At 47.6% G+C, this 25719-nt stretch overlaps 1 protein-coding gene across 5 annotated transcripts in view; it reads right to left on the bottom strand.

Moving 5' to 3' along the window:
• The window catches only part of BCL9 (BCL9 transcription coactivator), a 77944-nt gene that overhangs the window by 2972 nt on the left and 49253 nt on the right, over positions 1 to 25719 (bottom strand). For 2 of the 5 annotated variants that reach the window (XM_033092884.1, XM_033092881.1), the window contains exons 2-9: positions 17651 to 17786; positions 15673 to 15764; positions 11098 to 11409; positions 9818 to 10134; positions 8428 to 8617; positions 7364 to 7463; positions 2442 to 4683; positions 950 to 1210 (exon numbers count right to left, since the gene is read on the bottom strand). In XM_033092884.1, the coding sequence (XP_032948775.1) occupies positions 950 to 1210; positions 2442 to 4683; positions 7364 to 7463; positions 8428 to 8617; positions 9818 to 10134; positions 11098 to 11150 (3163 nt within the window). In that variant the 5' untranslated portion in view covers positions 11151 to 11409; positions 15673 to 15764; positions 17651 to 17786. Of the gene's footprint in view, positions 1 to 949; positions 1211 to 2441; positions 4684 to 7363; positions 7464 to 8427; positions 8618 to 9817; positions 10135 to 11097; positions 11410 to 14283; positions 14370 to 15672; positions 15765 to 17650; positions 17787 to 21347; positions 21534 to 25719 lie in introns of those variants that run through there. The other 3 variants (XM_033092882.1, XM_033092883.1, XM_033092885.1) reach the window with 3 other exon arrangements.

The raw sequence follows: 25719 nt of genomic DNA, 5'->3' as shown, positions 1-25719 counted from the left end.
GTATTTGGTCTATGGAATTAGCACTGAGAGTGGTAAGGATGGTGGCCTGTGCTGTCTACAGAGCAAGGCCTACCCTGATGAATTGGGATCGCTGATCATTAAGAAGCACCCCTAACGATTGTGTTTCCCCGAAAATAAGACCTAGCCGGACAATCAGCTCTAGTGCATCTTTTGGAGCAAAAATTAATATAAGACCCGGTATTATAATTATATCATATCATATATTATATTATATATTATATGTTATATTACATTATACCCAGTCTTATAAGACTGGGTCTTATAGTAATTTTTGCTCCAAAAGACGCATTGGAGCTGAATGTCCGGTTAGGTCTTATTTTCGGCGAAACACAGAATCACAATGGAACTGGAGCCAAAACCAGGGCGGAAAAGTCACGGTCTCTTTGCAGATCACCGTCACCATCTCAGCTCATTCCCCGGCAGTGAGATCTACAGGGGCAGGAGGTGTAGGAGTGAACGGGTAGGGAAGGGAGAAACTTTCTCTCTTGTCCTAAAGAAAGTGCTTCTCTAGGAAACAGGGGCTTTCCACTCTCTGAAATCTTGCGGCTGCCTGTGGTTTGAGGCTGCCCTTCCAGGAAAATATTTGGGAACTAAAGACATTCCAATCAGCATGTTAAAAAGAAACTGCTTTCAGTATCGCGCTAGGAGGACCCCTCCCCCCCACACACACACCAAAGCATCAGAACTTCTGTAAGGAAACTATAAGGAAACCTGTTTTCTTATAAGCATTTACTGAATCGAGCCAATAAAAAAACTGTCATTATCTTCTCTAGTCAAGACACTTGAATTCTACTGAAAACTGACTTCGGTGGTATACTTTTCAACTTGTCGAACCTCCATCTACTGAGGTCTATAGCTGTCGAGAAAACATGCGAGAGGCTTCTCTTGTCCTACGTCAGCTCCAGGTCCCATCTTCCTGATGTCTTACCTGGCATGTTATTCATTGATGGCAAGTTGGGAGAACGAGCTGGAGGGGAGTCGTCGTCTGAGCTGGCCACAGTCTTGATGGCATCGTGGTACAATGGGGTGGAACTGGGCATTGCGAACTTGGACATTCGTGACATCATAATGGACAGTGGGTTCTGGGACAGGGTCGGCTCTGGAGGCATCGTGTAAGGTGTGCTAGAGGGGAGACCTCCCGGGATGTTCACAGAGGCAGACTGGCTGGCTGTAGGAGGTGGGGGACCCCCTAGGAGAACACAGCAAAAGGAAACAAAAATGGGCAGCAAATTAGATACCTCTCGAAGGCGAGTGGGCCTGTGATTATGAGGTAGCAAGGCCAGGATGAGACAGATGAACGGGACCGTGTTATTAGACCTGCGTCGCAAATCATCAATCTCCTAGTCAAGCTCGGTGTGTGTGCAGAGGGAGATGGCCGCGAGACGCGGGGGTGACGGATCGCAGAGGGGAAGACAAACACACCAAGAACGCGTTAGAAATACTAGCTCAAGCTTGGGAAAAACATGGTTTGCAGACAACTACTACACCGAAAACAACGCGAAGTAAGTGGCTTGTTCCCTTGCCAATTGCAATTTAGAATTCGACTCAGGGACCAGTATGCTGTGGAGCCAGACTAGCGATCTGACCCCAGGTACGATCCACATCACACTACACACGCTCTCGATTCATTCCCACAAGGTGTTTGAACTAAGAAGGTCTGAGCGGGCTGTTCCACTGAACGCCTGTTGTGAACCGTGGTCCAACAGACACTCACACTTTGGCTTGGGAAGATCAACCTCCTCCAATTCTGATTCTAGCCTTTCTCAAGTGGATATGGCTTGGACCTAGTATTTATACCTCAGTACTCATCTTCTCCTGACCCCTTCTGGTCCCATTCACCAAACCACCATCATCAGTGAGAGCTTCTCCCAGGACGAAAATACTAAGCAACTGCAGCTGACCTGTGAGAACAGCAGTCTACCAAGAAGATTTTGGTAACTGTTTCTGTGGTCAACACGTATTAACGAAAACCACTCAAATCTCTCGGCAGCCTCCCCTCTTTGCTTGGGATTATCCTCAGAATCTGCTGATTTGAGGGCAGCCCCCTGAAGTGGGTGGGTGGGAAGCCGTATTTATCCACTGTTACGACATTTTATTTCAGCAACAGGTGTTCACTGTACAAATGTAAATGATTCTGTGAAATGACAAAGATTTCCCATTTTTCCCTCCTCCTTTTAACTGTCTCATCTGATAAACAAATTCTGCGCTAAGAGCCCGTGTATCTTTGACAGGACTGGACACTTGCTCATAACCCCATGGAAGCACTGATCACGCACGATGCCACAGACACATCCATCTTGGCAAAGGCTGCCACCTCTGGCTGCACAATCAAGTTAGGACACCAGTTTTCTTGAAGGAAATAGAATAGGCTTTTGCCATGTCTAAGCTACCAGGTACCACAGTGATGCAAGCACACTGACCTGATTCCACGCTCCCCAGCATGGCGGGGGAGGCCATGGTGAGGGGCGCTTTGTGGTTTGGCGGGATCCCCGGACTCTGAAGGGGAGGTTTTGGAGAGGAGGTCCATCCAGGTGACGGGGCGGGGAGTGACGGAGACTTGAGGTGAACAGGCGAAGCAGCAGCAGACCCCAAGACAGGAGGGGACTTAATGGAAGCAGCGGCAGCTGGGCCCGCCAGCATGCCTGCCAGCTGCGACGGAGTCTGGGGGGACTTGAGACTCCCAGAGGGCGAGCCCAGCATGGGTGACTGGACTTGGCGCATCGTGGGGGATTTCAGAGGGTTAATGCCTGGGGAGTGCACCTGGCTGCCTGCCACAGATATATCCAAAGGCTTCCGCCCCAGGCCGCGCTGCACGGGAGGAGCTGTGTTGAGGCTAGTGGGATTACTGGAAGGGTTGAGAGGTAGTGGTGGCATATGACTGAGCCGGCTGTTAGTCCTTTGGTCGGGCCCAATTGGTTCTCTGAGATTCCGCAAGCCGCTGTTGCTGCTGGGACCCTGAGACATGGGAAGGAACGGCCTGGGGCCCATGCCATACTCTTGCTGAGGGTGCTCCCCAAATGGCAGGGGTACCATCTTCTGCTGAGCAGGCAGCATGTCTGCACCACCGGGGCGTAACTTCATCATCTCCTCAGGGCCCGCCCCAGCCTCTCTCATCTTCTGAGGTATCATCTGAGAGTTGGATCCCATGTTGACATTTAGACTGACGTCTCCCTTCATGCCACTAGGAACCATCCCAAACTCAAGTTCCCGACCAGGGCCCATCTGTGGGGGCATTCCTTTTGGAAAGTCACCCCTGGAAGGACTCAGAGGACCCTCAACTGGTATTCGAGGGAAGATGGGGTTATTCCCAGGCTCCATGTGTCGCTGGGAGGCTGGGATCATCCGGCTCAGGTCCATGTTGGGCCTCACGCCTTCGATGCCCATCCCTGGGGGGAGACCCAGCTGTTTCTCTGCCAGCTGCTGTTGAAACATCTCTTCAGACAATCCTTGGGGGTTTGGGAAGCGTTCCCCTCGGCCGGGACCACTGAAGACGCCCTGGCCAGGCGGGAAGTTTCGACCATCTGGGATTTTTGGCACATCATCTGGCCAACTGACTCCAGAAAGACCTGGTCTAGAAGCCGGGGTGGGGACATTTGGCCCCTCCATTTCAGAGGTTATCATTCCTGCGAAGCCAGGGAGGCGCATCTGGCTCCCTGGCATGTTGGGGTGGGGGGCCATACCCCTCGGAGGCAGAGAATGTGGCATGTTGAGCCCATCGGCAAACGGCTCTGCACCCCCAGGCCCCCAGCCCTCACTGGGGGTCATCTGGTACGGAGGGGGGGGGCCTCGGACCACGCCCCGGGGCCCGTGCTGATGGGCCATCATGTCCTGCAGGGAGCACTGCTGCACGACCACTTGCTCCTGCTTCCTCCTCTTCTCTTCATAAAACTCCTGCTGCAGCTTCAGCCAAGCTATCTGCTCAGGGGTCATGTGATCCAGGTGGTCGGGGCCTAGGGGCCCAGGCTGCGAGTTCATGGAAGGTGGAACCATTTCATCTGGAGCAAAGGGCACATCTCTGTGTCCTTGAGGGCCAAATGGAGCTCCCACGTCTGTCCGGGACCCAGGTCCCTTACCTAGGCTTTGGGATTGAGCCATCATGGCCTGTATCGGCCCTTCTGGTTTTTTCTGAGGTCCGTCTAATACGCCACTGTTCTGCTGGGGTCCCCCACTTTGTCCTCCGGTAAATTCTTTCTCATCAGGGAAGAGCATTCGTTGGATATCTCTGAGCGTTTGTAAGGAGCGCTCCCGGTGCTCCAGCTGCTCCTGAGACAGACCGTCGGGGTTCTCTCCCAGCGTGGGGGGCTCTCCACTGGACACTGGTGGAGGTGGAGGGGCTTTGGGATCTGCTGAAGAACTATCACCCCCCTGGGAGATAGGGGTCACTGCTCGGTTATTGGGTGTCGAGTTGGGCCCGGCGCCGTCTGGGGGCAGTGGAGCGGAGCTGGCAGGACTGGCGACAGAAGGAATCAGTTTGTTTTCTACCCCGGGACTACCCCCGTCCAGGGGACGCGGCGGGGCGGCAGGCTTGGGTGCTGGTGCCGGAATGGGTGGAGTTGGCTGCAGTCTGGTGTTCTGGGAAGAATTCTGGTCCTGGTTGGCTGGAGCTGGGGGCTGCTGTGGGAGAGGCTTCGGATCATTCCGAAGGGCAGATATCTGTGTGTTCTGAAGATAAATGAGATTTTTACAAATCATCGGTAAATTGAACAGGAGGGTGATTCAAAGAGCGAGATACGTTATAAAGGACTTGTCCCAGTCACATAAATCTACACTGACACTTGCGGCAGAAATTGCTCATGTCCAACCCCACTTTGGACACGGAGACATTTTGATTTTTTTTCCCCCCACTTCACTGTCAAATAGCAGCCTCTTCCTCTCGCTGAAGATTAGGTTTCAACAAGTATATAGGCATGCCAGGGGAGGGCCGGTCTGCCAAAGCGAATACATCTGAGTATCTATTTCGAGGAACAGGTTTGATATCACGTATCTACTATGTGTTTCTGATTCAGAGTGAGATTAGTTTCTTGGTATGTGGGAGGCTATGCCTAACACCTCTTTCTTTTCCCCGAAAGTACAACTAGGTCTGCAGACGTCTCACTGTCCATCAACAAGCCTGATGTTTTCAACTGAAAGAGAAAGTACCTGTCACAGCTCGGTCCTCTACCAGCCAGAGGCGGCAGGCAAGGCCACCCCGTTTCAGTGTCTCCTCTGGCAGGGTGACAACCAACGTACTCTTCTCCTTGAGTTTCCAGGGGGCCTGACATCTCTGGTTTCTGTTTTCAGTTTGTGATCACTGATTCCATATTTGATAAGAATTTGCACCTTAACTGTAGTAAGATAATCTGTCGGCAGGAAGCGTCTGTGGAGAAATCTGAGGCTGTCTAGCTCGTGGTGTCTCTTGACCTGTTCTTTCCAATAGACAGCACACTGCTCTTCACAGGCTGGATGATCGCCTTATTATTATTTATTAAGTACCAATGCTACACTGAGTCCTGGGTAAAAGCACTCTCACCTACGACAGGTGACACGGATGCTGGGAGGTGTTTGGAAGAGGGATGCACGTACACGTCCCGGGTCAAATCCCTGGCACTCTGGAGTATTGAGGAGTGGGAGGGCCCAGCCTCAGGAAGCTCTCACCAGCCTCCAGGGAGCTGCACGGTCCCTTTGCAATGTTCATTTGCTCCTACCTGTTCACTTAATTCAGCCTGCATTTCCAAACCCCTAAGGCTCTTACTTACCTCCCCACCTCCTCTCTGGAATGTTTACCTGTGTGCAAACTTGTACACGAGTCATTATGTGTATCGCTGCGTAGGAACAGTTTGTCTTGCATAAACACAGGACATAACTTCCAGGACTCATATGCTGTGACTGTGTGCAAACGCTACCCCTGCAGGTATCCCTGCACATGTCTGCAGACAGAGATCGGGGTGGGTCAGCCTGGCTGACCTGTGGGACCCTGTATGGGCAAAGTGTCTTCCACGCCCGCTGCCTTAACTGGAGAGTGGAGGTCACCTCCACTTCCTTCCAGTGCCATTTTAAGTTTCATTTTGTTGGCCAAGTTTTATTTGTATGTTGGAGGTGGGCACCGGTGTCCTATCACAAAAGAAATAGTTTAGTACCATCCTATTTTAGATTTGGAGCAATGGTGATTTGACTATCCCCAACTCCGTCCTTCTTAACTCCTTTTCTGATTTCATTTAGTACCAGAGAAGGTTGGAGGTGAAAACTGCATTAAGATCTGTCCCTAAGTCAATAAAATGTTGATTTGACTTGCATTGTACTTTATGTATCCTAGGAGAATATAAACTTTGAATATGCATGTGTATACATATATAGTTTTAAAATACGTGTATGTGTATATACATACATACATACATACATACATATGTGTTTACATACACACACACATACACACACACATTTTAAATGTTACATATATCCATCCTCTTCCCTTGCATAGTGGAGATGCATGAGGAATGTGAAACTCCTTTTCTAAGTCCAGGAAAGCCCATGCAAGCTGTTATGTCAACAGACAGGGACTTCTTTGATATACAACATAGACAAAATGTCATCTATTTTATCTTGAATTGTTACTTCAGTCATTCATTGTCATTTAGCTTTCCCCTTGGGTAAGATTCACCCCAGTATTAGATTTTTATATTTCCAGGGACTGTGTCTTGAACCTCTTAAGTGTCCCCACAGCATTTGGTGCAATGCCTTGCCAATGCCAGATGTAAGAAATATCTTTTCATTCGGTCTGGAACACTACGGGTACTAAAACAGCGTTTTCTATTGTAGTTGACAGTAGGTGCTTAAGTACCAGACAGAAGCAGACTAATGTTTATTACAATTTTGGAAATATCAAGGAATTAAAAACATTCGATGGTCCTCTCACTTTGAAGTAAGTACGAATCATTTTGAAGGTCACCGAGACTCTAATTAGGGTATCATCAGCATGTCCTCTACTATTGCAGTTTTCAGTTGTTGCTTTTTCCTGTTCTTTAACTAACTCAAGAGTGTTTGCTATTTTTTTTTTAAAAACCTGCCCTATACACAGGATCTGATTTCAGGTTTTCCCAGATATGGTTACGTGAAGGAAATTCTAAGGTATCTAAATTAACTCCTTCTTTTAATTTACACCTTTTCCTTTCTAGTAATTCATCAATGTGCCAGCATGCTTGTAGGGAAGGCCAGCACAGTGTGACGTGACCCAAACCGTACAACGCCAGAATTAGGTTACATGCCCAGAAGGAGCATACCGCCCTAACAATGACATTCACCATCTCTCACCCTTACGGTCACTGCAGACCCTTTAAACCGTTATTCCATTGCCACAACAACGTACCAGAGGGGCTGTGCTTCTCTCTGTCTTGCTGTTTGAGATGTTCTGGATGTGGAAAGAGACGATCGTTTCAACCTGGCCCTTTAGTACGGCTTCTGCAGCTCTGCAGAGACAGAGGAGGCGCACAGACTAGGACTTGTTTCTCTTTCACTAGCTGTAAGTCCAGAGCTCTTTCACCCCAGACTGAACTTGTACGAGACAGGAAGGAGAAGGATAAAGAACCATGGGGAATGTGGCATGAGAAGAAACCAAGAGAAACAGGTTTTCATTATTTATGCCTATCATTTACCCTCGAACTTCTGAAATCAGAAGATAGCCATTAGCAAATCTCCAAAGAGGCACTAAAAACAAAAAAACCTCCACAAGATTTTCTTGCTCAAACCAGGGCACTGTGGTGGATATTTTATTGGGAAACCTAGTTCAAAATCCCAAGCCCAGCAGGGTGAAAGTGAAATCTCACACCACCTAAAGATCATCCATGGCTGTCAAGATTCACTTTGTATCTTAACTGAAAAATCTTAAAGTGAAAAAAGAATCAGAAAACTGTATTTTTGGTATTATAGTCACATTTTTTATAAATAAGCACAAATCCATTGATCCATCCATCCACCAGAAACATAGTATGTACCAAAGTGTTCATAGTAGTTATCTTGAACAAGAGTTATCTTGAATTCAAGATCTTGTTTTTCCTTTTAATTATCTATATTTTCTAATTATTCTAAAACAGACATGTATTACTTGGGTTATTTTTAAAAAAGAAGACTAAGTTGCAGAAAAGTGTATTGTACAATCAATCCCTTTTGCATTTAAAAAGGTACACATGTATGTTTGTATAAGCACAAAACATTTCCGGAAGGAGAGCCAAGGAAGTAACTAATCCATGGTTGCCTCTGAGGGGTTGGGGTGGGGAGGTTCCATATTTTATTTTACCTCTTTCTGTGCTGTTAACTTTAAGTGACAGTAATATAAGTGGGCAAAAATAAATAAATAAATCTTCAATGGGCATAAGAACGTAGGTGCCCAAACACTCAGGCCCTGCCAACAGCGTGACACAGCCATCAACTTACTTGTTGGCCATCTCAGTAGAAAACACATATACCACTTTGGCTGGAGTCTTCTGAGCAGGCGTGGGCTCTGGGGCAGTAGTCTGGCCATGGGAGGGGGTGGAAGACCTGGGGGCTGTAGCATTTGACGGGGTCATCGAGTGTGGTGTGTGCTGTGAATCCTGGGACTTTATGTGGTCGGCAGAATTACATTCTAAAACAACGGAAAGGCGCACGTCACACAAAGAACACAACTCACTTTCTTCTGCCAGCAGACACAGCATCACAACATAAAACCCACCCTGAGAATTTCAAGGAGGAAGTACCTTGCTAAGAGGAAACCTCTCCTACTCATAAAAACGGAAATGCGCTTCTCCCGAAATGACTAATTGTAAAGCACTCTTCCCCCACCACCTCCCCGTCACACGTCCCCTCAGATACTAGCGTATGTGTCCCTCCTTCCTGGAGACCGTTTTTGGAACCTCTTAGACTGGACTGGACGCCCCTGTTGGCTGAACCCACACCCCTCAACTTCTCAATTTCAGCATTTATCAAATTTTACAGTCATTGTTTAATGGTCTGCTGTCCAGGTACACTCAAATCCTTGAGGACAGCGACTGTGTGTGGATTGCTGACCAGGCACCCCCAGCACACAGCATCTAACAGGCCTCCCACAAACACCTCAGGGAGGAAGGAAAGATGGGGGAACGATCACCCAGGTTTTCATTGCGAATTTGCGTTGGGGAGCCACACTTCCATTCCTTGAATGCTAACTTCACGTTCTGGCCTGCAGTTAGGATTTGGGATTTTATACCAGGAGGAAAAAAGCCGGAAACCACACCACTGGACCCGTACACCACTGGGCTGGTTCACTCTGCTTTGGTGCCCACCCCGATCTCTACCACACGTAGCCACTCACTCCTGCCGCAGTGAGATCGGCTGTGACAAATCCGGCCTGGGGCCAGAGCTTCCCCTCGTGCCTACAGCTGTGGCAAGGTGGCAACCACACAGCACAAAAGCCAAGTGTTGGAGGATGAAGCTGATGCAGAAGAGGCGGCGAGGCCAGAAAAACTGCCCCCGTGTGGGCCACTGGTACAGACCAGCTGGAGCAGCTGGCTCCATACGGAAGTGCACGGAGCACGGAGGTAAGGACATCTAGAAGAGCACGGTCAGGGCCGTGGGACAGGCTCGCGTAACCCTGAGACAACTGCATCCTCAAGAGCGTGAGTCCTTACCAAGTGGTTCTAAACTATTCTTCAGGTAGCAGGAGAATGAGAAGAAATAGTTCCATCTGAAACTGGGCAAACGCCTGAATCTGACAACCTACCCTCCCCACTTGGCTGGTGGGCTCTCCGGCATTCTTCCCTCGGGAATACCTACTTCCCTCTGAGTCTCAAAGATCTTATAGACATACCTTTAATGTCAGAGTCATCGTTTGGAGTCCCAGGATCTCTCTGATCAAAGGAGTCGGCGGAAATACTTCGCTCCCTTTTCCCCTTGCCCTTGGCACCATTTCCAGCCCCATTCTTCAGCCCCATGCTCCCACCTGGGCCAGGGAGTGCTTTAGGGGTATGGCCCCCACTCTTGGAGTCACAGGGGGATGGCTGGGATTGGCTGGCTGAGCCCCCCTGTTTACCCTGATTGGAGAATTTGGAATCCAGCTGGGGGTTTCCAGATGGGGACATCACTGTAGGGGGACGAACCATCACCTCCTGCTTTGACTTAGGGCTACTAAAAGAGACAGACAACAGAGGGAGGTCAGACACCGCACGCAGCTGGTTGGCACAGGGCAGGGACAAGCAGCTTCTAGCATGGCTCAAGGAGCCCTCGAGGTCTCAGCAAGCACCCCCAAGTCCTGTCAGCCACTTGCTTGTTCACTCCACCCCTGCTCCCATCTCAGAGTCCTCCAGAGACGAGGCTCGAGGCTCAAACAGAGTGGCCTGCCAGGTCTCGGGAACCCTAGAGTCACATGGGGACCCATCTCCAGGGCTTCTGTCAACGGTTTCTATGTACACAGAGAAGTGACTCTCCGACTAAGACTGGCGCAGGGTAAACAAACAGGCATCGTGAAGATCAAAATACTCCCCACCCCTCGGCTGATGACATGGGACAGCTGTAACGGGAGCCCAACGTCCCTGCTGGAAAATACGAGCAGGTCTAGGAGAGCGAGGAAACCCACTGTGACTGGTAGGTTCAGGAAACCTTCCGGGATCCGAGCCCAACAAGCAGCATCACACTGGAGCAGATCCACTAACCACCGCCCCCAGGGGACCGGGAAAAACGATTTTAAAACATCAACTTAAGTACCGTGCGTGGACCAGAGGAAAAGCTTCGCAGTGGGAGCGCAGGGGCTGGTGTTTTAGTTTTGGGCCCGTAGGCCCCCGTGCCTTTCCAGGCCTCAGTCCCCTCACTTGCCAAGTTTAGCACATTGTCCTGGGTGGTCTGTAAGGTCCTTTCATTTGTGCTTTGGCGAGGACTGGTCAGGGGATGATGGACAAAAGAACAGCAAAGGAAAACCCTTCACATAAACGCTGACTGTACTGCGGCCTGTTTATTATTCTACTACTATTTCTTTGTCTGTTTTCTCTCCTTTGCCCATTTGGGTCGCGCTGGCTTCTAACAGCACGTACTGTTCTAGCGATGAGTGTTCGCGGTCCACCTACGATGTCCCCCGGGGGCCGCCCTTGCCCTTACCTCTGTGTGTTTCCTGACGGAGAGTTCCTCACTTTAGGGTTACTGGAATGCATTGATTGAAATCCTGAGCTTGCGTCACACACAGGGACGGGCTCCCCGAGTTCCTCTCGGGCTGCAGCAGAAACAGCTGCTGGAGGCAGTGGCAGGGGCCCACTGCTTGCTGGCCGCGTCCCTTAGCGCTGGCCACCTGGGTGCCTTTTTCCTCTTTGTTTTCCTCTGCTGTGGAAGTGGGTCCTTTCCCCTTGCAGCTCCAGCATCCTCTGGGTGTGAGCCTCCTGCCGCCAAAGGAAAATCTCGCATCTCCAGGGCACACTACGGGAAAAGGCCACCCCCAAACAAGTTGGGAGCAAAAACACAGAGACATAAGACACCCTTACAACAGGGCCACGGTTCAAGCACTAGCCAACTCCACGACGCAGCAGCTAGAGGCTCTGGTGGTGAAGTCGCAGGAGAGCGACCAAGGCTTGCGGCCCAGCATACGGGCCTCCTACCCGAGCATCCTGTACCAGGTGCTCGTAAGCAGATTTAAGAAACACAGTTTTGTTGTTAGCCACATGGTCTCCCCTACATTTCTCTACTTCCGAATGCAAAACCCTCCGAACCTCGAGTTTTCCTTTTTTCAAAACAATGCTCTGAAACCACTGGGGACTCTAAATGCAAGACAACTACCTGCTGTCTCACCTCTGATGGCAAACGGTGGCACCAGGATGTAACGACCCCATCCTGATGGCAAACCGTGAAACAAATGAATGCATGGATATGTTCTCAGGGCCTCGGCGTGGGGAGGCAGGAACCGAGGCCCTTCTGAAATCAACTATTGAGCCAACACCAAATACAAACAATTCTGCCCCCATTTCCATGATCTTTCTATTAAATTATGCCGAGTATGTGCCTTGTGGTCTCACTGCTTAATGACAAGGCACTGCAGGCATGGGTAAGCACGGGAATGACCCATAATGCTGAAGGTAAAAGAACATCTTTGATGGCTAAGATATTTTTTGGAGCCAATTTGCAAGGCTAAGTTGAAGCATAAAGGTCAAGACGATATTCCCAAACCTAGCCAGAGAACAAACGAGAAAGCCCTTTATTTAGGGAAGCCTGGACTCGATATACCCTCCGTCACTGCTCCTTCTCGGGCAGTTCCAGTATGGTTTCCTTGTAACCACTGTCTTCTCACCGTCCTTCCCACCTTCTGATCATACTGACGGGTTACAGGACGAAAGAAGGAGGACGTTAGATGCAGGATTAGTGGCTAAAGAGTCAAACGGAGGTAGAAGTAGCTTGGGTGTGACAGCTTCCATATACTTTGGGAGACTCAAAAACTGGACTAAAATTGGGAAGATCAGTTATATTCTAGGTTTGGGCACTGAGTCTGGTTCTTCATTTTGGGCATGAGAATAATCATTATCAAGTATGAGATGTCTTATTTTTTTTCTCATGTAGAAGTTTGTAATAGTTCCAGCTATTTGACCTAAGACACCGAAAGGAATTTATGGAAGTTCTGAGGGCACACAGTTACATTGTTTTTCTTTTTAAATGAAAAAGTCGGGGGAAAGAACGAGAATAATATGCTATGGAATATTTCTATGCCGACCTTAGGAGAAAGCGCCCCCCAAAACATTGTGGTCTTGATGATATTTAAAGTGGTATTTTTATCTCCCATCACCTTAAGGGGGTTTTTTTTTTCCAGTTTAGACTATAAAATTGATTGTGGTTGTCAAGTTTGACACACACGATCATAAACCATTTTGTAATCTCTCGCTGAACATCAGAAATCACTGGTAAACCGGAAGTAGCAAATGCATCTTGCATGGACAAAACATAAGAAAACGCTGACCTCAGGAAAAGAAAAGCAGGTACCACCTATGAGGGCCCCTTCTGCAACTTCCTCAGGTACCTCTGTCTGCAGCCCACATTCAAGCACTGTCATACGTCGTACTGAAATCGTCGTATGTGTATACTGTACCCCCTTTGAAGACGAGAACCTAGCTTTACAGTTCTTAGGTTTTTCTATAACACTCAGCATAATGCACTAAGCATGTGATTGGACCCTCGGTGACTTACGCAGCTTCTCCCAGAACAGAAACACTTGGCATCTGTGTTGCCCTCGTCTTCTAAAGGAACTTAAAACATTACAAACATGAAATCACCTCAATCTGCCCAGCATTTCTGATGAGCTGGTAGCAAAGATTATTTCTAACGATAATACTGTGAACATAAAATACTGATTTTGAAAGTAGTTCTACATAGTTTCTTGTTCTCACAATTCGGTCCAACCTGCTCAACAGGCATTTGAGACTAAGGGACAGAGCCCACGGGTGTAAATGGCGTCTCCAGGTTCCCAGTCCGTGCTCGCTGAGTCCGCTCTTTGCTCTAAGCCCTCTCCTTACCATGATTTTACGGGTGGGCAGGCAGCATAGCACGGAAGGCTGAAATAAGCATGTGGGCTCACCTAGTGACGGAAAAACCCCAGGTGTTTCAACCCCTAATCCCAGGGAGTTGCTGAAATAAGTCACCTTTAGCTTTAGCCTTCCTGACACTTAAAACAATCAAGCCAAAAAAGGCTGCGAAGTGTCCCATCGTATAGTTCCAAAGAATGAAATTAGGCTCTTCGGCTCCTATGTTTGCCGTTGGTGCTCAACTGTTTACTTTTAAGATTGGAAAAGATCTTCCACAGAATGGCTAATTAGCGCCAGAAAGAGATTCCCCCAATATACCTAACTCTCCTAACTCCTTAGATCTATATGTACATTTCCTTCTTTTCTTCTTAAATAACACTTAAAACATTTACTAACTGTGTGTCAGGCACTCTTCTAAGCACTGTCCATACATATTAACTCACTCACAACCACCCCAGAAGGCAGGAACCACCATTACCCCTATTTTGCAGATGAGAAAACTGAGGCTCAGAAATGTGAAGTGATTTGCCCACGTAAGTTGGGTCGTACCCTAGTCAGTCCTACCTTAGTAAGAGGGAGAGCTGGCGTTCGGGGCCTTGGGGACAAGGTGAGCTAGGACACATACAGGAACCATTCAGCACACAACCTCAGCACTCGGGCCAACTCCTCCTGCGACTACTACTGCCCAGCAAGCTTCCTCACCCTCTGCCTAAGATCCCTTCACACCTTCTCCACCACTGTCACCTCCTCGCTCCCTCCCCACTTCGGGTCTTGCCCAGGACTTTACCGGGAGAAGAGACGTCACCAGGCAGGATGTCCTCACCAGCAAATCAGCAAACCTATTTTCATCAGTGCCTGTCTCCTCGTTCTTCTCTATTATTGAAACACAGAAAATAGCCCATGTTTCCCCACCGGTCAGTCCCACCCCAGGTAGTCTAGCCCCATCGTTTCCGGCTTACTGAGAGCTCTCACTCTCGCTTTTGGCCTTCCCCTCTATCTCTTGCATCTCCTGGATATTTCCAATCAGCATTCAGATATGCTGTAGCCTAGCTTACAGATTAAAAAAAAAAAAAAGAATTGAAACAAAACCCAGCTCTAGCATTCTATTCGACTTCGGAGCCAACTTTTCCACAGAGCTGACACTTCCTTACTTGCTATTCAGGCTTTAACCATTTTCAACCAACTTCCACCCACAGATCGTAGAAACCACTATTTTTGTTAAGGTCACCACTGGCCACTCTTCTAACCTCCTCTTATTCCATCTCTGAGATCTTGGCAGTCGATCACGTCCTTCTTAAAACTCTCTTCTAAGCACTGTGCACACACATAGCTCCTTCACAACCAGTCCAGAAGGCAGGAACCACTGCTATCCCTATTTCACAGATGAGCAGACTCTCCTCTCCTGGTTTCCAGACACCACACTTCCCTAATTTTCCTCCTACCTTTCCTTTCCCTCTTTGTCTGCTTCCTTTGCTGGCTCCTTCTCTACCCAATCTCTACAATTTAGCATTCCTTGGGACTCTACCCTGAGTCCTCTTCTCTCACTCTATATGCTCTCTCCATGCCAGGCGACTCCCGATTTTACATCGCTACCTGCAGACCTGCCAACCTGAAGTCGCCCTACATGTCTCAAACGTATCAAGATCAAAGATGGAGTCTTCTTCCCTATGTAGCCTCCCTCCCGGCAGTATTTTTCCTTCAGTCTTCTGCATTTTAGTCAATGGCACCTTCATCCCCCCAGCTGTTCATGCCAGTAATTTGGGAGTCGTTCTGGACACCTCTCTCCTTCACCTTCACCCAAATACTAAGTTGGAATACTTCCGCTGAATGAATGAAGTCTCAGATTCAGTGTTTCTTCTTCAGAGAGGAAGGATACCGGAATGCCACTGATCTACCTGAAATTCTGCATCACACTCTTTTCATAGCATCCTGTGTTTTCCCTTCACAACCTTTCCCATGTTTTGTCATTCTGCAACCATCTGGGTAATATTCAGCTCTCTCACTAGGCTCCATGAAGGCAGGGACCAAGAGTGGTTTATCCACCCATGCGCTCTTAGCACTTACTATAGTGCATTTGCTCAGAAAATATCTGCTGTATAAAAAGGGAAGCTTCCCCCCAAGGTCCCCTTGCTAAGCCAGGCATGCTTGCTAGTGTCATCACCATCAGGCTACTCACCGAAACCCCCAGGGTCACGATACTGCAGTGTTCATCCTGGAGGTAAGAAGCTGAAGGAGTCCAGGAGCCTCTGGCTCAAAGGTGACCCTCACCTAGATGAGGATAAAGAAGAAAAATCCCTAAGTGGATTTTTAAAAATGGCAATATTGTTTTTGTTACTAAATATCTTAAGAGAAGGACAGGTTTCCTGTTTATTCTAGAATGTGAGTTTAAGAGGATGTTGTCATCTCTCATGTAAACAGAATCAACTTCCAATTATTAAAGGGCACGTTATCCAATCAGTAGATTTTTCAAGGCCCCGGTGACTTTTCCTCCTGCCCAACTGCACATTTCATTTTCAGAGACGGGAAAAATACTAAGGGCAAATAAAATCAATTTTTCTACTTTTAAAATTTCTGGGCATTTAGTAGGGAAAAAAAATCCCTCCCATTTTTGCTTCTGCCCATCCCTTATTAGAGAAATTGCGAGCTGACTGTAAAGGTGAGAGAGGTAAGATTCCAGATACGCTTTCGAATTCCGGAAGTGAACACCATTCAGAGCTCTCCCTATTCTCAACTGTAAGTCTACGTGGCAAGCATTCAGCAAGAAAATTTATTTTCGTATACTTTGGGGGGGAACATGGACTGAACAACCAGGCCACATGAGTTCCTTTGATTGAGTGACTACTGTGTATAAAATGCTACCCTGAATTGAGCAAGGTAAGTCAATAAAACACTGAGGAACAATTTCCTACAAGAGTCCTTGTAAATTAGAATTATAACACTGAGCCTCCCTCTCTGCCCAGAATTTACAGTTCTAAAATTGCAAGAACCAAGTTCCAGAGTGTCCTGAGGCCAAATTATTTAGGAATCTTTAAAAGAAGACTCTATAAGGTTGCCACAAAGTTGTAAATAAATTCACAAATTAGTCTGACCAAGCCCAGAATCACCTCGACCATTCCAACTTCAACTCTTCCAATGGTCCTGCTTTCCTGCTCTAAGAAGTCAAGTTTATTACAACTATGTCATGTTTAACACATTTCATTTCTACGCTATGGCCACTACTCCATAAAAGGCATAGTATCAAACTTAGAATGTGGAAGTAAAAGGCCTCAGGATTCCATTCCTCGCTCATTCTTAACTTCTGGCATCCCAACGACTAAAAGGCTTCCTCTCAGAAAAAACACACAATAGGAAGAACCACTGTTCCCTCAACATGTGGTGAAAGCAAAGCTATACAACGGGCATGTATAGAAAACCTTGGTCCAAACAAAATACTAGTATGTTTTCAGACTCACAGCGTAAAAACGCACAGCTATCATCCTTCAAGCTCACAAACTTGAAGGTAGCAAATAACAACTGTGTATCAAGCTAACGAGTTGTCACAGAATTTCAGCATTCAAAAATGAAATTCATCCGCCAGCGTTTAGAATAATGGCCACCCAAAGTAAACTTCCAGCAGAAATGACCTTTCTTTTGTGAACTTCTCCTTCATTCCCAACTACCTCCAGGAACGTCCTCTGTGGTCCCGCCGTGTTATATTCACAACACTGTAACAACACTGAAAAAACTGTGCCCCTGGGAAGCGTAGGGAGGGAACTCCTGGAGAAAAGGGGTATCATCTCAGCACCCTACACCCAACAGAAACACAGTAAGTGCTGGCTGATCCATGAAGGACAATAAGCGTGGGGCCTGTGTGCTGCTCCCCTTCCCTCACAGGCCACAAATCCATGACGACGCGATAAACACCTCTTAGCTTCTCATCAGCTGCCTTTCCTGCGAGGTGCGTTACTGCAGAAGTCCCCGCTCACAGAAAAGTGTAAGGAAAGTGCACCTACAGTTCTGACCTGCATTTACCCTGGTGCTTTCATCTTGGGAACTGGGACAGTAACGAACGAATGCTGTGTTAACTTACAAGAGACCCTGCGGAAATAGACACAACAATACAACATACTCGGATTGAATCACAGAAGTGATGGGCTGCACACCAGGCTCTTTACCTTTCGAGAGGTCCAATTTGCTCTGTCTTCTACATTGGGACACAGAGGAACTTTCCAAGTACGATCTCTGCCTCCCACACAGAAGGGAAATTCTCGGTCAAAGTCGAGTTGACACCAGTTAGTCCCACATTCAGTCCTACAGGGATGAGAAGGATGGAAAAGTTCATACTCCAATTCACACACCAATTGCAAAAATACCACCCATTCCCTCATGTGCTGAGGCCAAAACAATGTATGGAAGAAGGAATAGTAAGAAAGTGATTAGGTTACAAATGGGAAAGGAAGGCAAAAACCACTAAAACTCAACGTGCAAGCTGGAGACTATAGCCCAAATCCATCCCAAAGAAGACTGGGAAGTATAGAAAATGCAGAACCCACCAGATAACAAAAGCCTCGTTCTAATCATTGCTTTCAACTTTCTCCACAACCAAGAATAGTCACCACAGGTTGCAAAATGACCTTTTCTTTTATATCTTCTCTATGCCCTGCTCTTAGCATGGTGGAGATGATGAAAATATATTGCAAAGCCTAAAATGCAAGTGGCTATAAGATAATTTAACTTTCCAAATTCAGCTGGTCTAGAGCAGGAGTTTGTCACCTGGGATTCACTGCCTCCCAAGGGGTCTGTGGAGAGACTGGGGTGGGGAAGTGGAGGTTGGGGGGGGGGCATCTGTGAACTTGCTGGGGAAAACTTGCATGTTCCTCCTCACTAACCTAACTAAAAGTCAGCACTGCCTTCAGTGCACAGGTGACAACCGGCAGTAGTATTAGCAATCTTGTGACTGTGTCACCAAGAGAAACCACAAAGACACTTTCACATCACATTCCAGCTGTTGCAGATATGGCCACATAATATTTACACTTATCACTACTTCAAAATTACAGTATCCTTAGACCTGCAGCTACATTTTGCTATTTAATGTGTTACAAAGTATATGTGACCATATCACAATTGTTTAACATCTTAATAACTATTCCCATGTCCTATGGAATTCTATGCATTTTATTTTATGCATTTAAAAAGCATGATTCTCAGAAGGGGTCTTGTGCTTCATTAGATTACCAAAGGCGTCCATGTAACATAGACGGTTAAGAACCCCTGATCTAGAGTGCAGATAAAGTTTCTACAGACCCTAAACATCATAGTCACCAAGGCAGGCAGACAAGTCAGTCATTCTACCAGCATTATTTCATTGTTGAAGAAAATAAAGCCACCAGGAAGCCAAGTAACATGTCCAAGGTCACACAAATTTAGGGTCGGCATCAGCTTAGGTTAACACACAGCATGACTATTCTCACTCTCCCAAGGGGACCTCTGCTTACATTTCTACAACTGTCATCACTGCTACTGACTTGCCCTAAATGGGGAAGAAGCATCACCTCTCAAAACTAACATACAATCAAACCCCAGACAATCGAATAGGACAGATGTGTAAGGTCATTTTTGTTCCTTGATCAAGCGTGCTGCTAATAATTGTTACCAAAGCTGAATTTGGTCTGTTCCTGAGATAGCAGCTTTTCAGAAGTGAGAAAAAAGTTGGGGTATCTAATCTCTTGTGCTCAAAAGTGTTCAGAACATTTTGCAGATAGGCATTAACTTGTTAGGCGCTGCAATGCCTTATGAGCGGTCTGGGCAGTTCATAAATGGGAAAACTGGAGAATAAATGAGATTCGTTCAAAGTCACACAGAAGTACCAGTGGGAGAGCCAGCTTCCTGATTCCAAGTTCAAGGCTCTAACCATTTATACCAAGTCACCATGATCAAATAGGGGCTGATTAAAATGCTTGTGAAACCCCTGTCCTTTTTTTCCCCCTACAAGCCAGAGAGCATTTTCTTTTGACTCACAGGAACAGACACTTCTGAAGGCTATAGGGAAAATAACCCATAGAATAAATTGCACTGTACAGACGTACTTTTTCACTTATGCTAGTCATCTAAGGATTCAGGTCAGGAATGCTTAGCTCAAAAGCCAAGTTACAAAAAACGTGCCTTATAAGAAGAGAGCATTATGGAAATTGTTCCTTCATCTTTTACTCAATGACCTCCTCATCTATCTATCTACCTCTCTATCTATCACATCTGATGGCATACTATCATCTTACAGTCAATACTGTTATCACAAAATAAGATTCTAACGGCTCAATACCATTAGATCCCAGGCCCTAAAGCTAGGAAATGTCACCCCTGTCTCAACTTTGCATTACATTTTCTCTTCTTATCCAAACCATCAATTAATGGAATCCTCACTCCTCAAAGCGTGCTCATACCATCTATCTGCTCCTTTTATTAATCCATCTCTGTCTTTAATAGCTTGGGTCTTTTTCACTAGCTAGTTAGTAAGGAGGTTTTTCTTAAATTGTACTTAGGGCCATAACATAATTCACACTAACTAACATTAATTCCTTGCTAAAAGTTCCCAAGTTACAGTTAAAAAAAAAAACAAAACAACTCAACAGGACCATTATGTTGCACAATTTCCCTGAAGAATCAAAGTTAACCCACGTGAGTCTTACTCACCAATATCATTTGCCCCCCTCCCCCCCCAACTATTTTACTACTTATCTTTCCTACCTGCTAAATCGGATTCATCACTTTTTGCTCAGTGCACAAGAGTCCAAATCTCTGGCCCAAGAATGAACACTTCATTCTCAAATATATCAAATGTTACCAAGTACTTGATCACACCAACATGGATCAACATGTAACTCTTTACACAGCCACTCAGTCATTTTCCCACTAAAGTCACTGCCCAGGATCTATCCATGTCTGCCTTAACCAAAGTCTAACTATCCCAGTCTCTTTCCACCAAGAGATAGTTATGTCAATTTCTCCACCTTGACTAATAACTTGTTAGTCCCCAACTGGGCTGTAATTTAGGCTCTAAGTCACTCCTCTCCATCACAGACCAGGGCTCTTGGAGGGCAGATTTCAAGCCTCCTCCTTCACATAAGGCTCCCAGAAACAATATTACAGGCCCAGGGTGCTTCCCTCTGAACATAATAACCAGCTGTTGTTTTCCTTAGGATATCTCCATTTCACCAGGCTCACCCAACACTAACCAGTGACATCTTAATAGTCTTTGCAACTTTCAAAGGCCAATGACTGGTCCTCCACTTTGCAAATCACTGGTGGGCCCACGACCCCCACCATGACTCAGTCACCTAGACACCACCACCTCACCTGCTGGAGTCTTGACTACTCACAATCTCAGTAGCTTTCACTTTCCCCCAACCTTCAACAAGTCACTGGCCAGCAAAGTCCCCTTTACCTCTCTATCCATCTCTGGGGTCTTACAGACCCCAACAAACTCAACGCGAATTCCTTTTAGCTCTCCATCTCGCCCCTCCGGTGCTCCTTCATCCCAGGACCCTAGGACCGTCCCCTCTCATTTAGCCTCTCCAAGCACTGCTTGGGACACCACCTCTAAAAAAACGAGAAACGCCTCCGTCTCCCCACAGCTCAGGGAGCGGTGGGCAGAGGACGCACCCCCCCCACCCCTCCAAGGTTTATACAGACTCAACTCACTAAACCCGCAATCTCGACCCCCGCCCCTTTTCTCCCCTCCCCCCTACGGTTTTTCGCGGCTGTGGCTACCCCTGCCCCCAAACCTGCTCAACACACGCGGACGCGGACCCGATCCCCCCAAGCCCCCGGCTCCGGTTCTTCCCCTCCCCCTCCCCCCGAGGTGCCACTTACCCCCGAGGCAGGAGTGGGGGAGGGGAGAGGAGGAGCGGAGCAGGGGAGGGGGCTTCGGTTCGGGGCGGCTCTCAGCCCCGGGGGGCCGGGGCCAGGGCCAGAGGCAGCGGCGGCGCAGCGTCTCCCCCCGGCGGCGGCAGCGGCGGCGGCGCTGTCCCACTCCCGCAGGCACACATAGGCTCCATTGTCCGCCGGCGCCTCCCCCTTTCCGGCTACCCCCTCCCGGTACCGCCCCTTCCCCCTCCCCTCGGCCCTCCCCCAGCCGCACCGCGCCACGAAAGGTACCGCCGGCCCCGCCTCGGACGCGAGCGGGGAAGTGTCCCCTCCCCCCGGCCCTGACGTCTCTCCCGGCGAGGGAATGGGGACTGCCCCCTCCCCGCCTCTGCGCCGGGCCCGCCGCCGGGGAGGGCCCGCCCCTCTCCAAGGGAATGTCACTTGTCCCCCTCCCGGAACGTGCGCAATGGTACCAACCCGGCCGCTTCCTCCTCCCCCTCCCCTGCCTTCCCGGAGAGGCACCGCCCCCAGCGCCCCGCCCACCAAGTAGCCTCGCCTCCTCGACCCCGCCCCTCCCTCCAACATTTTACTACGGGACCGCCCACCGCCGGCACCACCTCCGGCTTTGCATGGCCACGCCCACCAGGTTCCCTCCCTAGTCCGTCACCCGGCCAGAGGTGACGCCTACTTCCCACCTTAAAGCGGCAGAGCCCTCTTTATCAACTAAAAGAACCTCCCCAAGGGCTGGCGGGGTGGAAGGTGCGGCCCCCCAGGGAGGGCCTCTTCTTTCCCGCACCTTCCTCCCTACGCACACACTCACCCGGACCTCCCCACCGCCACCCGCAGCACGGAGGAGCAACGCAAGGGGGCTGGAAAAGGCGCGGAGGGGGGAAGGGCGGCGTGGAATTTGGCCATCTTTGACAGAAACGAATTGGGAGCTGCCGAAGGAAGGGGTCTTCCCCTCACACTTGTCTGCCGCCTTGGTCCCGGCCTAGTCCTCCGTCTTCAAGGCTGACCTCCTCACACCTCCAGGGTGCAATGCCACCCTGCCCCATCCCCTCTCCGGTCCCTAGTCTTCACCCCTCCACCTCCGCACTGCCTTTGCTGTTGCCGTCTTCCTCCCCTCCCAGGGGAGCAGGCCCCTCTCGGGGTTGCACTCTCCTCCACCCTGTCCAAAGCAGATTCTCGCCGGGGTCCAGCAAGCGCGGAGGCTGGTGCCGGGTCTCTGTCCATACTGAGCCCAGCCCCGCTCACGCATCGCTACCGAGTGCCCATAGGGGACCTTCTGCCCAAATCCTCGAATCGCTTCACAGCCGCTTTTTTCATCGCAGTATCACTCCCCCGATTTTTCGGGAGGCCTCTGCTTTGGTGAGCTCAAGGCCGGGGCATCCCGGCACTGTCCCCTGTGAAGTGAGACGGTAACCCATTAGACTGCACTTTTTCTTAGCAGGAAAAATGACGGCATCATGGTGAGAGCATGTTGCTGAATAAAGCTCGGATTCCGGCTACTGCCGTTTCATCTTTGCGGCCCTTGTTGCTGCCGTGACCAACTGTTATTACAGACCTGTCTGCTCCACAGCAACCCCACCCCCCCTACACACACACACACACACACACACACACACACACACACACACAGTGATTGCAGCTCTGTGTTGGTAGTGTCTTCATGTCAGATGTTGCTACAACTACATGCACGGCCCCACAGCTTTCTTGAATGGGCTAAGTGAAGACTGCCTGAGTTATAACGCGCTGCGTCTTCTCCCTGTTGATAGTTGGAGGCAACATGGCCAAGAGAAGTAGATACATTTTCTTCTGCTTTTGCTTCCATCACCCATGGTTTTAAGCAGGGCACTTATTTCTGTGTCAGTTCCCCTGTCTATAAAATAGGAAACCTTCCCTGGGGCAATCTTTTAACCAAATGATGCGGGTTGTAAAGGTTGGTACAGGAGAACCGTAAATGATAAAGCTTTGGAAACCACTTACAACTCTTGACTCGTCATAGAAGTTTCTATACCATGTCTCCCAAGCTTAGATCCTACGAAAACCTGTTTTTTCATAGCAAGATATTTTCACTTTGTCTTCCATTATGACTGAGGATATAAAGAAAGAAAAAAGACAATAGTCGCTAAAACAATACAAATCTAAGATCAATTGATAGATTCTCAAATGGGAAAGAATGAAAATAAAATGCTAATTTTGGTCAGGTTTTGGTGACCGAACATTTGATGTAGCATAGGTAAGAACCTCTGTAAAAGAAAGCAGGAAGAAAGTCAGGTATGGACATATGAAAAGACAACTAAACTCAAGAAACACTTGGGGTTGCTAATGCAGGTGAGAAGAAGGGATTCACAGACTGTATAAAGGAAAACCACTACTAAAAGAAGCTCTGGGCTGGGGTGTTCCAAACAAGATTACCTTTACTCAGAAACTCAAAAACAAACTCATTATAACACCCATACACATGCAAGAAAAGTCTTAACCTTTTAATTAGGCATCACACCTCCACTGGACTGCATGTGTCAAAGTTCAAGACTATTTACTGAACCAGAAGAAAAATGTAAATGAATATTAAATGCAACAACACCAGGGTAAAAGCAATAATATTGAGAATTTAGGCATGTGGAAAGTCATGAAATCTAAAGTTTGGAGTCTCCACAATAATGGTAATTTAGCTACATTGCACATGAGATAGAAATGTGTTTTAAAGTGTGATTTATTCTATCACGCTTTGTCTATTTTATTAAATTTTTGTCCTCTGAATTTTCTAACTTCCATGCATTTCCATCTCACTTGAGAACGAATTCTATCTGTTTTGCTGTTTATGGGTCAAACATACTGTATATACTCGTACCTAAATACTAACGGAGAATGACGACATCATTTTTTAAGTCATTCTATAAATAAAAGCTTCAAACTGTTAATGCTACTCTAGAAATTCTAAGATAAATCAGTTTTTGAAATCCAAATGGTAAAACTGTGTTTCTTTTCTTTTTTTCTTTTTTAAAAGGCTTTTTGACACTACAGAGTCCTGAGTTTGATTTTTTTACTTTCTGAAATTTGCTTCTCATGATGATGCTAAGTACTTTGTGTGATGCAAACATGGATGATGAAAGACAGGCTTCTTCGTTCTTCAGCTAATCTCAGCATCTGTTACTGAAGTTTGCCTCCAGTCTTTTCTACCTATAAACCTCACTTTCAAAATGCTTTTGTTCCCTTAACTCTTGGTGAACTTATACCTACATTTTAGGATGGAACCCCCCTTCTATTTTACAGATGAGAATTCTAAGACAGAAGTGAAATGGCTTGCCAAGATCATGCCCATTTTTAGGGACTAGATTCAAGTCAACACTCTACAGCACTGTTCTAACTTCCAAGGATTGTGCAATCATAACAATATTTATTGTTGTAGGAGAGAACATGAAGTTCTACCTTAGGAATTGGGAAATTAAGACTCAGAAAGGTTGAGCTCACTCGGCCAGCTGGTAATAGGGTTATAAGAGGTCCTAACAAATTCTTGCCTTGGTCAAAACCCTCAGTTTGTCCACGATTTCCAGCTACTTATACTGTGTCTTACCAACTCATCTGCCTCGCTGTCCAAACCAAAATTGGCGAATTTCAACTCCCAAGGAATACCACCAAGCGAGTCTTCTATGACTGACAATGAAGGGTTAGAACGGAATAGCATCTCAGCTCTCACAGTGCTACTGCCCAATGCTGTAATAAAATAGGAAGTGATTTCTTCTTTAGGTTGCCCATGAAGGAGAAACAAATCTCCCTAGCCTAGCTTTCACCAGCCCATTCAAGTCAATGGGGAGTCCCAGAGCTTCATCTCTGCCGGGGTAAAATTTAAGACTAAGTGTCTCTTTTTTGAGGCAGAAATCAATATTCCCCCGTCCTTTCATCCTGTGGCTCCACCTGGGGCCACTGGAACTCTAACGTGAGCTCGGGTCTTGTTCTGTGTCACTGCTTATCTGCTGTGCACAGTTTGGGAGTCACACGCACCCTATCTGTGAAAGTTTGGACAGATCTGTGATGTGACAATCCTTAAGAAGATACCACCAATGTTTTCCCCTTGATTTTCACCCTCAAATCTACGTGGTTGTGCTTCCTAGACCCTCATGTCTGCCTTCTAAAAGTCATGCTTGTGTGGCATTCCATCTATTTCCTGAGCCCTAAACGACTGATCTATATAAAGGCTGATCCCCTTCCTCAGTTTCCCAATTGAACCACAGTCCATCATGGCTTAAAAGAAACAACCCAAGTGTGCCACGTGCTCTAAACATTTCTTCCCTAATCTCTTGATCTTCATACCAATTCTTCACATCTGTCCTTTATAATCCCATGTCCCTTTTCCTCCCCAATTCCCACTAATTCC

Source organism: Rhinolophus ferrumequinum, chromosome 22, assembly GCF_004115265.2.
Source record: "Rhinolophus ferrumequinum isolate MPI-CBG mRhiFer1 chromosome 22, mRhiFer1_v1.p, whole genome shotgun sequence".
In the NCBI taxonomy this organism is placed as follows: domain Eukaryota; kingdom Metazoa; phylum Chordata; class Mammalia; order Chiroptera; family Rhinolophidae; genus Rhinolophus; species Rhinolophus ferrumequinum.
Note: the sequence above shows the minus strand (reverse complement) of the source record. Positions and strands in the feature narration are given on the sequence as shown.